This window comes from Naegleria gruberi (genome assembly GCF_000004985.1).
Source record: "Naegleria gruberi genomic scaffold NAEGRscaffold_33, whole genome shotgun sequence".
Lineage (NCBI taxonomy): Eukaryota > Heterolobosea > Eutetramitea > Acrasida > Naegleriidae > Naegleria > Naegleria gruberi.
The window spans coordinates 265,029-280,120 of record NW_003163294.1 but is presented as its reverse complement, the minus strand read 5'-3'; the positions used below and the strand labels follow the sequence as shown (position 1 = coordinate 280,120).

General features: G+C 32.9%; 5 protein-coding genes across 5 annotated transcripts; 3 read left to right on the top strand and 2 right to left on the bottom strand.

Annotated features, from left to right (window-relative positions):
- Positions 1 to 45: 45 nt before the first annotated feature.
- On the top strand, positions 46 to 1,433 carry NAEGRDRAFT_82662 (dihydrouridine synthase, DuS). Its single transcript, XM_002675590.1, has 2 exons — positions 46 to 1,015; positions 1,074 to 1,433. The coding sequence occupies exons 1-2, from the start codon at positions 190 to 192 to the stop codon at positions 1,412 to 1,414; spliced, it is 1,167 nt and encodes a 388-aa protein (XP_002675636.1). The 5' UTR covers positions 46 to 189; the 3' UTR covers positions 1,415 to 1,433.
- Positions 1,434 to 2,669: 1,236 nt separating this feature from the next.
- On the top strand, positions 2,670 to 5,159 carry NAEGRDRAFT_69281 (uncharacterized protein; the record flags this gene model as incomplete). Its single annotated transcript, XM_002675589.1, has 4 exons — positions 2,670 to 3,157; positions 3,471 to 3,688; positions 3,734 to 4,424; positions 4,469 to 5,159. The coding sequence occupies 4 exons, from the start codon at positions 2,670 to 2,672 to the stop codon at positions 5,157 to 5,159; spliced, it is 2,088 nt and encodes a 695-aa protein (XP_002675635.1).
- A 663-nt stretch (positions 5,160 to 5,822) lies between these two features.
- On the bottom strand, positions 5,823 to 6,143 carry NAEGRDRAFT_69280 (uncharacterized protein; the record flags this gene model as incomplete). The annotated part of the gene is made up of 1 exon (XM_002675504.1): positions 5,823 to 6,143. One exon carries the CDS (start codon positions 6,141 to 6,143, stop codon positions 5,823 to 5,825), a length of 321 nt encoding a protein of 106 aa, XP_002675550.1.
- Positions 6,144 to 6,723: 580 nt separating this feature from the next.
- On the top strand, positions 6,724 to 8,840 carry NAEGRDRAFT_80266 (uncharacterized protein). Its single transcript, XM_002675588.1, has 3 exons — positions 6,724 to 7,636; positions 7,705 to 7,859; positions 7,911 to 8,840. The coding sequence occupies exons 1-3, from the start codon at positions 7,303 to 7,305 to the stop codon at positions 8,799 to 8,801; spliced, it is 1,380 nt and encodes a 459-aa protein (XP_002675634.1). The 5' UTR covers positions 6,724 to 7,302; the 3' UTR covers positions 8,802 to 8,840.
- A 7-nt stretch (positions 8,841 to 8,847) lies between these two features.
- Positions 8,848 to 14,758, bottom strand: NAEGRDRAFT_69278 (exportin-t; the record flags this gene model as incomplete). The annotated part of the gene is made up of 8 exons (XM_002675503.1): positions 8,848 to 9,905; positions 9,948 to 10,023; positions 10,295 to 10,416; positions 10,462 to 11,354; positions 11,401 to 11,667; positions 11,716 to 14,111; positions 14,156 to 14,468; positions 14,541 to 14,758. 8 exons carry the CDS (start codon positions 14,756 to 14,758, stop codon positions 8,848 to 8,850), a joined length of 5,343 nt encoding a protein of 1,780 aa, XP_002675549.1.
- Positions 14,759 to 15,092: the final 334 nt, after the last annotated feature.

Here is a 15,092-nt window from a genome sequence, read left to right as displayed (position 1 = left end):
GTGTTACCATGAAAAACTTGAAGTGCAATCCAAAAAATGAAGAGCATCCTCTCCAAGCACTTCCACCCTAAAAAAATTCTCACCACCAATAACAAGTTGGGTTTTGCTGCTCTTCCTTTTAATCTTCATTCTGTTGATTCTGTTGGAAGAAAGTTTTCAGTGACCACTACTTTGAATAATAATAACATCATGTTATCGGAACAACAAGCATCATCTGTTGCAACAGAGGCAACAACCACAACAAATAGTAACATTCCGAAAAGACCAGTCATTCCTATCGATTACACAAACAAAGTAATTCTAGCACCTATGGTAAGAGTGAATGGTCTTCCATTCCGTAGACTTGCTGCTCGTTTTGGTGCAGATATTGTCTACTCTGAGGAATTAGTGGATAAGAAACTTATTAAATGTAAACCTGTATATAATGAAAAATTGAAAACCATAGATTACATTGGTCATGATGGAAATATTGTTTATCAAGTGGAAGTTGTAGATAAAGAAAGTGACTCTCCGACTGCGTCACAAAAAGTGCCAACAGTCCTTCAACTTGGTACTTCATCTCCAGAGCTTGCTTTACAAGTTGCTGAATTGATGATAGATGGTTATGATGCTATTGATGTAAATATGGGATGTCCAAAGAAATTTTCAGTTAAAGGAGGAATGGGTTCTGCATTGTTACGACCAGAAAATCAAGAAAATGCATTTGCAATTTTGAGAGCTCTTGTAAAGGGAATTCAAGAAAAGCACGGAAAACCTGTGACATGCAAAATCAGACTCTTAGATACAACCGAAAATACTATAGAATTATACGAAAAATTACAAGCTACTGGTGTCACAGCCATTTGTGTTCATGCCAGATATATTCCACAAAGACCAAGAGAAAAAGCCCATTCCCATTTAGTAGATCCAGTTTCAAAGATTACCAAAGTTCCAATCATTGCCAATGGTGATGTTTTTAAACCAGAAGATATTGACCGAATTAAGGATTTAACAGGGTGTTCCTCTGTCATGATTGGTAAGTGTCTGCGTTTCATTTAAATAATTAATTCAAAAATTTTCACTTAATTGAACAGCAAGAGGAGCTATGTGGAATTTGAGTATTTTCAGAAAGGAAAAAGTTTTATTGGATAAATTGGTTGTTGCAAAAGAACTTTTGGACGAATTGATCAAGTATAATTATCACTCTGGGCTTTCCAAATATATTCTGAAGAGAATGTTTGAAACTCATGCCAAAACCAAATTATACGAACGACTTGCCAAATGTAAAGGCTTCGACGATTTACACAAGGCTCTCCATTTCAATGACAATGAAGATTTATCTAAAGAACTCACTCCTGAACAAATTGCCTCAATACCTGCCGAAGATGATGAAGTTGATTTGGCACCACGACAAAAGAAGACAAAACATGAGTAAATTTTAGTTTTTTACCTTGAATACTATTTTCAATTTAGTACACATCGTGACTTATTGGTAGATGGGTTTAAAAGTAGAGAATCATTCTTGATAACATCTTTCAATTCTTGTATGACCGATGGCAAATCAAAATCCCGAGCATTGATAACTCTTCTGGCACACTCTAAAAACACAAGTGGAACATCTTTTCTTGTTTTCATTTCCATGAAACAATAATTATTCATTGAAAGAGATTGAAAAAGTGGACTAAAGAAATTAACCCATTGTGATATTGTACTTTTTTGTTCAACGTTGGCCTCGTTCTTAATGAGTACTATTAAGGGACAAGCAGATATGTTTTGCTTGGTTGACTTGATCTGCTCCATCCACTTTTTATAATCTGAATCACACTGCTGAATGTCCAAACTCAAGCTTGAAAGGAGAATGAAAGAATTTGTTGATCGAATTTCATTCTGAGCATTCTGCAAGTCCCTCAAAGATCCAGAAGTTGCTTAATAAATCAGATGTTTATCGAAATAATTTATTCCACCTACCTAAATCAACAATCTCTAACACATACTTTACACTATCCATTTCCACTATTTTTATGAACGTATCTTCCACTGTGGGATCATACGACATTTGGAAATTATTGTAAATATAATTTTCAACCATATTTGATTGTCCACTTGCTCCATCTATTTGTTTTTTTGAGAATTTATGAATACACATATGATTACAAACCATTTCCAAATACAAGAATGAGAATATCTTGTTTTCTGTTGTGAATATCCAATTCCTTGGTAACTTGTGCTTTCTTTTTTAATCTTGCCAACTGTCGAATCCTAAGAAAAAGTAAACATTTCCTCTTCATTTGTTTGTTATTGATTAGTAATTGTTTTTCTTTTTGTACATCCAATCGGATTCCACATTCACATTCTATCAAATTCCACCAAAATTCATTTGTGAAATCAGAAATTCGTTCCGAAAGAATCTTTGAATTCACTGACTGCAATATTGCCATTTGTTTAATAGAATTTTTCATTAATAAATAGGGAAAACTAGCAGATGGCATTGGAAGAAGAAAGTTTATAATGTGAATCAACAACTCGGTTGGTAATTCAAGTAAAGACATTTTTTTACAATCATTTATTTGATTTCAAAGTTCAATTTTTGTTCTTCAATAATTTGTTTCAAAATATTCTCAATTTAATAAAGTGAATATAGCAAATTCATTGTTTTAGTGAATAATTCACTTTTTGTTTGTATCAAAAAAATGCAACAAGAAAGCTATTCACTCCGATACTATCCCTCTCAATTAACAAAACGAAAAAGAGAATTGGTTGGAAAACACAAAGTATCCGATATTTTCACAGTCATCATCTCTCCTGCTGTTGCCAGAATTTTGAATATATTTTCCAAATCATCATCTGAATCACCAGCACAAAATGTGCACCATCACAAACAATTATTTATTAAAATTAAAGAAATTAATCATGATGATGAAAAGGAAGAATTGGTGTTCAAGTTATATATTGATCCATCATTGGGTCTTTTGAAATCGAATTTTAAATCCGAGAGTGTGGACAAGGAATTATATATGAATGAAATTGCAATGAGGAAGTTTAAATTTACTGAAGGAACCAAGTTGGAAATTGTTAAAATTGGATTAAAGAGTGAAATTGATAAAATTCAGAGGATCATTTTGACACCTCATTTTGAAGGAGGATCTGAGAAAATTGTCAATTTGAACAAAAATTGTAGGTATTCTATGAATTTGTGGATTTAACAAGACAGACGTCAAAGAATTTTTAACACAAATGTGTTTTGTAAAGAATGCATCAATAATTTCTATACCAATTGATGTTTTCAACCCTGACACAACAGATTTCATCCACTTTAAAATATTCTTTAAATATTATAAATCAGAATCCAATGAATGGGGAAGGATTTCAATTAAAAATACGAGAATAATATTTGATTTTGATAAACTGAATACTGAGAGTTTGAAAGAAAATAATTATTGGAAAGGAGAGCAGTATAATACCATACTTTCCATCATTAAACATTCAGTTAGTGGATTAGCTGGAATTAATCCAATTAGGAGTTTTCTAATCAGTGGAGCTGGAGGAAATGGAAAGAGTTCACTCATTTTCAATATTGCTAAAGACTTGAATGTTAATATTAAGAAACTTTCTCCATCATCTCTCTACGAGAAAATATATCAAGAGGAGGAAGGAGTTTTCAATTTAGAAACCCAAATGAAAGAAGCTGAAAGCCTCTACCCATGTTTGTGTAAGTGCTATAATATTTCTACTGAAAACCTAAAATAATTAATAGTTGTAATTGATGAGATTGATATTCTGTTTCCAGATGATGAAGAATCAAAAGACTTATTGTTAATTAACCAACTTGTTTCAGTGTTCCATAATTTGGAAATGTCACGATATCCTATTTGTTTGATTGGTATTACAAGTCATGCGGATAGATTAGATTCATTTGTAAAACAAAAGTTTGAAGAGCATATTACCATTGATGTTCCAAGTAATGATGAACGTTTCGAAATATTTAAATCATTATTACTTAATACCAAACCAATCACCATTCAAATGAGTGAAGCTGATTCAAAAACTTATGGAGACGTAGATGGTTGCTTGAAGGATATCAGCTACAACCATTTCCATGGTATGGTACAAGCAGACATTGCTATGGTTTGTGCTAAATGCGTACATAGAGCCAATATTAATCGTCTGAAGAGTGGAGGTGATAAATTGTCAATACAAAGAGTTGAAATTATGGAGGAATTGAAAGAAATTGAACCGTATTCAATCAGACAAGCTTCGCAAACTCTCACCATTCCTCAAATACCAAAGGTTAATTGGGAAGATATTGGTGGTCTTTATGAGGTGAAGAAAAAACTGAATGAGATGATTGTTTGGCCACTAAAACATTTCGAGTCATACATAAGAATGGGAATTAAGCCACCTACTGGTCTGCTGCTCTATGGACCACCAGGTAATGGTAAGACTTTGTAAGTACTATTGATTTTTGTTTGAATTATTCTTATTTCATCAGAATTGCAAAAGCTGTTGCCACGGCATCTAGTTCTAACTTCATTTCCATAAATATTCCAGATCTTATCAAAGCAGAAGTTGGTGAATCTGAGAAAACCCTAGCAGAAGTTTTTAGGAGAGCCAAATTGGCAAGTCCTTGTGTCATTTTCTTTGATGAAATTCAAGCCATTTTTGGTGACAGAATGGATTCCTCTAGTGGAGAACAACGTTTAATTTCTCAACTAATTTTGGAGCTAGACTCTTTGGAAAGTGCAGAATTTTCAAATGATAATTCAAGTCAATCGAAAGGTTGTGTTATTGTGATTGCAGCCACAAACGTACCACATAAATTAGATCCAACTGTACTAAGAACTGGAAGAATTGAGCATACACTCTATGTTGGTCCTCCAGATAGAGAAGCTAGAAAGTCTATTTTTGAAATGTCCATTAAGGGTATGAGAGTGGATAGTGATGTAATTGAAAGAATAGGAAATTTTGTGGAAAATACTGAAAAATTCTATTCAGGTGCTGATATTTCAAATATTTGTCAAAGAGCTGGTTTGAATGCTCTCTCAAGAACAATATTATCGAATAATGATGAAAAAGGCTCTATAAGGGTGGAAGATTTTGAAAAGGCTCTTCAAATGATTTCTCCATCTCTAAAGCCATCCCAGCTGAAATACTATGAGGAATGGAAAGTAGAGGAAAGGTAATAAACTATTCTTTATCTGAACTGAGCTTGGGATAAAGTTTGTGCGATTTTTTCAATGCAACAGTTAACGTTTTCTTTTGATAATAATCCAATCCAAAAAGTTCCATATTTTCAATTATGTCATCCAATAAATGAGCCCTCTCCACAGCATTATTCACATTTACGTTATCTATGTTTGTGAAATGGACATGGAATTTGAAGAATGAAGGCCAGTAATGTACGAAAATTCTCAGTTTTTCTCTCTTCACTCCAAATTCTTTCAAAATGACATCACATCCCTTATCTCGAATATTCTTTAGCATTAATAAATGTCTTTCAGTACTTAAATCTCGTAAACTTTTGGTTTCAGGGTTAAAGCAGAAAGCAATACAGTATAATTGATTTCTATCAACCTTGTCAAACTTCATATCTGGATGAAGCATGAACCGTAAATCCTCATCAGACTCTGTATCTTCAAAAATTAAATGTTCCACCTCACTCTCCTTTGCTAGCAAGTTATCAACCCATTTCAATTGCTCCTTTGGTATATTATCAATGTAAGGTTTTGTGATTGTATTGAAAATAAGTGGTGTTTCCTGAATTAAAACATAATTTTCAATTGAATACTTTTGAATGTCACTCTCATCAGCAGGATAAATTCTATTATGTTTTAATTCCACATTAATCATCCAAAAACATACATGGTTGATTTAATTAAATTAAAATCATCGGAAGCTCTCACTGGAAGATTGAGCATGTAATATTTATCATTTCCAATCACTTGTTGCAATCCTAATCCCGAAGGCTCTCCCACTAAACTCATCCAATCTTGAATAATTTCATGGGAATCGATTGGAAATTGTGTCTTTTCCATCAGAACAATCGTACGCACAGAATTTACATTTCCCAACAAGACAATTAATTTTTGTTTTGCGTCATAACCAAGAATCCTTTCAACTTGAAAATCGTTGGCGAGAGAAAATGGGAGGCCACGATTTTCACTCATTTTTTTGATTGTTAACCAACAGTTGGAAGAATTAGATTTGCATTTCTGTAAAACAAGAATATATTACTATTGATCTTAATTAAACTGTTGCTTAATAATTAAAAGTTACAAAATTGATACGTTGTAAAAATTCAAAAAGGGATTTCCAAAAACTGACTCCTATTACCTTCAATATCCAATCTCATCCCCGCTCATACAACACGGATGGAATTGTCAAGAGAGATCAAGTATATACATCACAATCTGTCATTTTGTGAAATAATAAACATTCATCTCTCTAATATTTGGAACAAGTTCCTAGTAGATATTTTCTCTCTATCAAACTGTCAAAATTATTGAAAGGTTAATACCCTCAATTGACTCTATTAAACCGTATCAATTGTGTTCTTTCCTTCTTGTCTCTAAAGCCTCCTGCGAGGCATTGAATGGAGATCCATCAATGTATTCAACCGAATCCACTGAATACGAAATAACTCTCTTCACAATCTATAGTGATGTTGATTTATTCTGTGCACTGCGTATACATCATGAATGGCTTTAATAGTTGTTTGGATCGGTCAATATTAAGGAAACAAACCTAAAAAAACATCCAACACGTGAAAGAATTCTTTCTCTACTGCCAACCAACCAACAAGCAGTACTGCCCAAGCAAATCGTTTTTGCTGAATAATAATACGTGTCCAAGATCATTGTCACCCTCTCTGATACTGTACAACAACATTTTCAGTGAAAGATTTTTACAAGAGTTTTACCGCCCTTATTGTTATCTTGCAGGAACCGTTTAAGACATTTAAACATTTACTGTTCAAGTGTCTTATCTTTTATATACGTGTGCCTCTAAAGACAGAGCAATTTATTATTGGAGCTTTTTCCAACAATTTGCCAAATATATTGCCTCATTCCTCACTGTGACCAGTGAATTTCTAATCTGAACTCTCGACTTTCTCAATTTGTCGTTGGTTCATTTTAAAGCTCAAAAAAACAAACAACAAACCTCAAACACTGTGTTTGTTGTTGAGAATTAATCCTTACATAATTCAGTAGTAGAACAAGAAGTTTTCTCTTCAAGATAAGAAGAACATTCTACACTTGGCAACTCGATTGAAAAACAATAACCAATCACAAAGAAAAGAAATAGTATAATTGTGCGGAAGAAAAAATGAGTCTTATAGTAGCCTCCACGACGAGCACAAGCACGGCCGTTAATAGCCAACTACATAGACACTCTGTTGGAGGCGAACCACAGAGAAAATCCTATAGTGTAGAGGATTTTGAAATGGGAGAACAAATAGGTGAAGGAGCATATAGTAGAGTTGTCATTTCAACTTTTAAACCAACAGGAAAGAAGTATGCTCTCAAAATCATCAAGAAGCAACTTATTCTGAAGGAGAATAAGACCAAGACTGTCAAGATGGAAAAACAAGTTCTGAATATGATGGATCACGATAACATCATTAAATTATTCTGTACATTCCAAGATGCCAATCATTTATGTAAGTTATTATCATCATCATTACTAACATACTTATTATTATTAATATTATGAATTTGTGATGAATAGATTTTGCTTTAGAACTTGCTCCCGGAGGCGAACTTTATTCATATATTAAGAATTATGGACCATTCTCTTTAGAAGCTTCCCAATTTTACACAGCCGAAATTGTTAATGCCATGGAATATATGCACACTCTTGGAATAATACACAGAGACCTCAAGGTATGTTGTTTTACATTGTTTTAAAATAATATTCATATTGTTATCATTTAGCCTGAGAATATCATCCTGAGCAAAGATATGCATGTAAAAATTACTGATTTCGGAACAGCTAAAATTCAAAAGGCAGAAGAAGAAGAAGTGATGGTTGGAGATTCGCCACTCAAGAGTAAAAAGGGAACATTTTGTGGTACTGTACAATACGTTTCACCAGAAATATTAAAAGATGAAGAATGTAATGAAGGAGCTGATTTGTGGGCTCTTGGCTGTATTATTTATCAATTACTAACTGCAGCTCATCCATTTAAAGCTGATTCTGAATATCTAATTTTCCAAAAGATCCTGAAAAGAGAGTTTGAATATCCACCTGAATTCCCTTATGTCGCTAGAGATTTAGTTGACAAATTGATTCAATTGGATGCTACTCAAAGATTGGGTGTTGGTTCAGATGGTTACAAACAATTGAAGGCTCATCCATTCTTTGAAGGAATTGATTTTTCGAATTTGAAAAATCAAACACCTCCAAGCATTGTTCCTTTCGCTAATTTAGATAGTTTGGAAATTGAAGATAAGCAAGATGAATTCGATGAACTGAATCCATTTATTGTTGAGAAGCTCAATGAGAAATACTCACTATTTTTACTCAAAAACGAGTCTGTTGTATACACAAGAAAGGTAGTTAAGCGAAGAAAATTAACTGCCAAGAAGAGACAACTCATTCTAACTGATTTTCCAAGACTTATGTACATAGACTTTGATGCAAGAGTTTGCAAGGGTTTTATTCCCCTTTCAAAATCTGTCAAGCTCGTGAAGAAATCCGACAAAGACATGATTATCAAGACACCTGGTAGAGATTATATTATTGAAGATGTGAAAGGGTGTGTTGATAAATGGATTTATTGGATTGAAAAAATCCTAGCTGAAAAACTAACTGACAAAAACTAATCACTAACTGTCTTTTTAATAAACCTTAATTTAACTGTACATTTGATTAATCGTCATCTCCAAGGAAATCCATTAAATTCATCTCTTGTACTTTGTCTTTTTTGGTTTTAGGGTTGGAAGAGCTTGTTGAGCCAGTGTTGGTTGGTTCAGGTTTCTTTGGAATTTCGTTCTTTTCCTCAATTTCATCATCCATGTCAACTGAGCCAGACAAACTCAAACTAACTGGTTGTGGAGCCTCAGAAGAGAACATTTTGTCCAAAAGTTTCTTCTTTTTCTTCTTTTCTGGAGCTTTCTTCTTTGGATCGACTTTTTCAATTGGTTTTTCAACTGGGTTGTAAGCTCCAAAGATTGATTTCTTTGTGTTTTTACCTTGGTTGAGTTTGCTTTTGGTTTTAAAAAAGCTTGCACAAGTTGAAAGATACAGCTCAGTAGCTTCCTTTGAAAAACCAGACTTTCTAATTAAGGTGTCAAATACAATTTCACCAAGGTCTGGGAATGTGCTTGTTGAGTCTGACATGCATTGTAAAAGATCTTCATCATCAATGGTACTAAAAACATCCAATAACATTCTTAATGGTTTGAGGATTCCTGATACCCAATCATGATCATCTTCAGGAGGTAAAAACTCTTCACTAGCATGAACCTCACTGATCACAATCTCTCTTTCTGCCTCTGATAAAACAAACTTCCTTGTCATGAATGCATCAAAATACTTTTGTACAAAATCATTAAAAACGGTGGTAACAATTGTAACGACATTTTCCCATTCCATGTAGTCAATTGGGAGCTGGATATCATCTTGCATCAATGAAAGAGCATCAGTAACACAGGTTCTCTCTCCTTTGTTGACATACCAATCCTTTGTAAACAGCTTTTCTAATAGTGGTGAAGATTTAGATATGAATACATTACAAATAAGATTCATCAACTCTTTTGAAAGATTTGTGAATCCTAGAGTGACTTCTTCCATTGTAATTTCTGATAATTTTACAGAAGGCAATGCCTCAATAATTTGTTCTTGCAAATCATTGGTGAATAGGATACATTTCGAACAGTCGTTTGTTAGAGCTATCAATCTTTTGATTGTAATCTTATCAACATGTTCTTTAACACTTTTGTAAATTCTATAAAATCACATCTACTTACTTTTAACACCATCAAGAAGTGTTGCAGCATAGTCAGACAATGTTTGTCTGATATTCAAAATAACTTGTTGCATGAGCTTTTCAAATAATTGTTTTCCAAATCAAAAATTACAAAACTACGTACAGGAATAATTCCACATTCTGCAATCGATCTGAATGCCTGATCTAAGAAACTGAAAAAATCTATTGGTCCATATGTGTACAGCATATCATCCTGTATTAGAAAACCTTTTTCATCACTAGAGTCTTTCTTAATTGTGTTGAAAAGGTTGTTAACCAATTTCTCTCTCCATTCTAATAAGGAATTCTTAAAATCAAGGGTCAACAATGTTCTAATAACAAACTTACAAAGAAGGTAATATTAATTGTTGACTGAAGATCCATTATTAATGCACTATAATCAATTTTAACATTTTCCAAATCATCATTGTAGATTTCGTAAACTTTAGGATAATTACCGAGCCAAGCAACTATATTACAGATTTGTTACTCTTTTGATACTAATAAAAACTTACGTATTTGAGCTCTTGTAATATTGTCTGCATCTTCATGTATGAATTCTCCAAGAATTGACCTCACTTCAGTGTCAAAGTAATAAATACAGGTTTCAATAATTTTGTACTTTGATGGGAAACAAGGAACCATATTTCTTTCAATAATTTCCATTTCTCCTTCAATTAAATTATACATTTTAGAAGTAATTTCCTCCACATTTTCATCATTCTGAACTTCATATCGAAGGGTATTTCTGATGTATCGTTGCAGAGAGTCACTAAACATTTGTCTATAATTCTTATATGAATACATAGTAATACCCTCGTCCTCATCTCCTAGATTAAGGCCAGCATCAACCAAACTCTTCTTCTTCTCTTCTCTTTCCATAATTCTTATTGCCTGCATTAATTTTTCTGGTTCCTCACTTGACAATCCAACAGCATGATCAAAATGTTTTTCCAAGGTCTTTGAGAATAGTCTGGATGCAGAATCTATAACTGCCAAATAACTCATAAAAACATTCTTGATTCCTTGGTTATCTGAAGTCTCTTCCAACACTTTCATTCTAAATTCTTCCAATCCACATAATCTTTCATAAATCACGATAAGAATATTATGAGAGTCTCCATCAATACCAGAATCATCAAATCCATAAACTGATAAATCAATATCTCCAAATTCGTCTTCTTCCTCCTCTTCTTCCTCTTCCTCATTTTCTTCATCTCCAAACTCTTCAATTTGTGATTTTAGAATTGACTTAATTTCCGCAATTTCCTTCTTCAAGTGAAGTAATCTGGCAATCCACTCTCTTGTTTTCCCTAGGGTATTAAGGGTTGTAAAAGCTTGTCTAATTGTTGAATAACGTCTAATAATTTCTTGTCCTTTCTTTGCCTTTTCTTTTAATCCTGAAAATCTAGATTTTAACAATGATCTTGATTTCAAAGATGTTTCATACTTACTCTTTTTTAACTTCCTTCAAAACAACTTGTGATGAATTAATTAAGCCTAAAGCAATTTGTGCTTCTTCTACTTGTGCGGAACAGAGAGTTGTAATTTGATTATGTAGTAATGTATTCTTTGATTGAATATTATGGATTTCCGAACTAACATTTTCCAAATTCTTTGTTGTTTGAAGTTCTCCCTCTGCAAGAGCAACACCAAACTGTTTTGCCTTCTCAATGACAACCCCAAAGTCAAATTTATCCATTTTTTTAATAAGGGTTTGCCTTGCTATTAATAATAAAAGTGAATTGCAAAAGAATTTCAAAATTTACTTCTTCTTAGTCTTTCTTGATTGAATTAAATTGAAGAAAGATTGTTTGAATCTTTCAAAACCATTCACCTTATTTACATGAATATCTTGAAGAGTAAGACAAAAGTTTTGAATTTCATCCACAGAGAGAGGAACTCGAGGTAAGAAATTATTGGCTAAATAATTCAAAAATTCTGGACCAAACTTTTGAACAAAAACAGAGTAAACTTGACAAACTCCAACAATAACATTGAAAGAAGCTCCATCACTAATATCAAAATCAGGACTGAGTAACATTTGGAAAGTCTCCATAACTGCATTAGAAATTATATACTCGTTAAACTCTTTTCCTAAATTGTTGGCATATGAATTGGCAAATGATTCAATGCATAACAGAGCTGATTTTTTGTGATGAACAGACAAGTGTTGGCAACCCTTAAAAACAGTCTCCAAGACTGAATTGAATAAATGTCTGTTAGCATCAGAGATTAATACAGGACTCAAATTATTAGCCAATATTGTGTGAATGAATGTAAAGTAATTCTTATGCAAGTCAGCAATTTCTCTAATTTCTTCACTGCTGCTATTCAATGAGTAGTCATAGACACCATTATTTATCATTTGATAAATTTTGGTTAATGTTGGTGTCAAGAGTTCATTGATGAGCCCATTCACTTTTTCTTTGTGCTTTTGCATTAATTGACCTAAAAGGATAAGAATATCTTTCATTTGACTAATTTCAGTACAGGTTTGATAGAGATGGGAAAGTGTACCTGGAATTATTTCTAAAAGTTCAGCGTCCATTAAAACAATCATTCTGTGGTAGTAAAGAATAACATTGGATTGAATTTCCTTATTTTTAGGAATTTCTGAATGCACTCTGGTAACCAAAGCGAGGAAATGTTTGAAAAATACCACTGAATCCTTGATGTGTGCCTTATTAGAATTGTCATCGAACCCCTTGCTCAAAATAGCTGCAGCACGAATCATTGTACTAATGTACTTCTTGAATCTTGGTTTATCGGGAGTATCTGAAAGATAAAGCTTTTGATTTAAAACATCTTCAATATTCTTGGAAAATGGAATGAAAATTTCTTGGAAAATCTTGTGTCTAGTTTCTGTTTTAATATTTTGGCAGGCTAATAAAAATCCAATAGCCTCATATAAAAAGAATTTGTCACTAGTGGAGTCGTTCTCAGTCAATTCCTCATCTGTTGGTAAGTTGACTTGTATAATATCTTTTACAAAAGTGTACAATGGTTCCACGAATCCACTCAATCTATCCCTGAGAGGTTTGATGAATTTGGCCAATAAAAATTTGGCTCTACTTTGAACTTGTTCATTGTTATTTCTCAAACCTCTTTGATCAACAAATGATTGAAGCATAGAAGTAATAACTTCATCTGGGAATCTTGGAACAAGAGGAGCAAATCTGGAAAGAAGTTCAAAGTAGGCAAGTTGAACAGAGGAGTGTGGATAAGAGGAAATATTATTTGTGACAATATCTAAAATTAATGGAAGGAAAATATTGTCCTCCTTATTTGACTTGAGCAAATCTGAGAAAATTTCTGCAGATAAAAAGAGTAAAGTGAGACAAACTTCAACATCTGCAAAACCCAAATTAGTAACATTTGTAACAACGTGTTTTGTCAATGCTTGAACATATTGTTTTACCAAATCTGGAGCAATAACTCCAATATTCTTAAACAAAACAAAGAGTTCTCTTCTATATTCTAAAAATCCATTTTCATAATCGTCACGTTGGGATGGATCAAAATCGAAATCTTCAGTATATTTAGCCTTATTTTGAATGGTTGTAAGCATATTTTGAAGTTGTGCTGGAAGTGATTCCGGATGAGGGGATTTGGATTTCTTAATGACTGAAATGAAATCATTTAAGAAATTAGATGCTGAGGAAGAAACTTGGTCGTATTGATCAGCAAACAATGACAAGATGAATGGAAGAATATCTTGTAAAAGTTTGGAAGCTGTTGTGGCAAGAAACATTTCTTGATTTGGTCTTGAGGATATTTCCAAGAGTTGATTAGCTACTGCAGCAGCTAAAGTAGAAACTGCCTCTGCAAAGACATCATCTTTGGAGCTGTCAACTACCATGTTCATTAAAATTTGTGGAATTTGAAGAGAAGTGATTAATTTGAGTTTGTCATTGTCATTCATACCCTTTTCTACCAATACACATAAACACTCACAAGCCTTAGTTCTAAATTCTGCTGTGTTTAAAAATTGATAATAGAGTTGAACAAATTGTTCAGTTGTCACAAGATTAATATCTATCCAATCAATATAATTTGACATAGTGTTAAGACAATTATTTGATAAAACAACATGTTTAGCTGTCAAAATAGTGTAAAAAGTGCCTATAACTTGTGGAATACAGTCTTCACGCATTGCATCTTTCTATTTCAAATTATTAACAAATTTAGTGATGAATTCAAACTTACAATTTCAATAGCCCTTTTGTGATTAACTTCCGATCTTTCAACAAATCTAGCAACAAATTCAAAGTCAATAGTGTCTAGTATTCTGAGATACATATCAATCATTAATTCACTTGGTGAATTTGAAAGAATAGAAAATAAATCCTTGAAGAATGTTGGCCAACGAGCATAATACTCAATTCTAAAGATTGCAATTAATGCTTCACAAAACTTGTTTCTGATAAAAGCTTCTGTTCTTGGTGTTAGAATATTTACAAACCAGTGCATCAAGGCTTGTTTTATAGTATCCTTGTCTTGATCGGTCAAGAATTGAGACCTAATATTGTTGTTATTGTCGTTGTTTTCCAAAGCCTAGGTTAAAAATCAAGCCTTCAATAATAAAACATACCTTTCCGTAATAAAACTTGCCAATATTCCAAAGCACCATAATTTTACTTGATCATACTTTGATTCCAAGACAAATTGAAGACATATCTTCCAAATATCCTCTCTTTGTTTTAATTGCTCGCAATAATTAAAAGCATCCTGTTTTACAGCTTGGTTTGCTGTCGCATCTGTTTGCGAAAGAATAGCCCTTTCCAATGATGATTTGAATTGTTCGTCCATCGGAAAATGCTGCTCTCAAAGGATTCGAAGAAAAAGACTTGTCCAGAAGAGACGTGTTGATGTAATTTTTTTTTTAAATCGTCAAAAAAATAGAAATTTTGTTTTTAGTGATGGCTGTTGTTGATGAATTCTGTTATGGGGAATTTTATTGTCTTGTTCTTCAAGCAATCATGAGCAAGGTTGTTTTTTGTGACAATGTTCATTGCCAAGTGAGTCCTTGACTTCGCTATTATGGATATTGGAAAATGAACAAGTGGTGCAATTTTCAAAAGAAACCGCATACAAGATTTTCAAACATTTTCTCTTGTGCACTTTCTAAATGCTTTCTCTCAAA

What these genes read in the sequence shown, in the direction of transcription:
- NAEGRDRAFT_80266 (XM_002675588.1), top strand. Translation starts at nt 7,303, where the DNA reads ATGAGTCTTATAGTAGCCTCCACGACGAGCACAAGCACGGCCGTTAAT. An exon ending in CCAAGATGCCAATCATTTAT is followed by an intron (nt 7,637 to 7,704) that starts GTAAGTTATTAT and finishes TGTGATGAATAG; the next exon opens with ATTTTGCTTTAGAACTTGCT. An exon ending in TAATACACAGAGACCTCAAG is followed by an intron (nt 7,860 to 7,910) that starts GTATGTTGTTTT and finishes GTTATCATTTAG; the next exon opens with CCTGAGAATATCATCCTGAG.
- NAEGRDRAFT_82662 (XM_002675590.1), top strand. Translation starts at nt 190, where the DNA reads ATGTTATCGGAACAACAAGCATCATCTGTTGCAACAGAGGCAACAACC. An exon ending in GTGTTCCTCTGTCATGATTG is followed by an intron (nt 1,016 to 1,073) that starts GTAAGTGTCTGC and finishes TTAATTGAACAG; the next exon opens with CAAGAGGAGCTATGTGGAAT.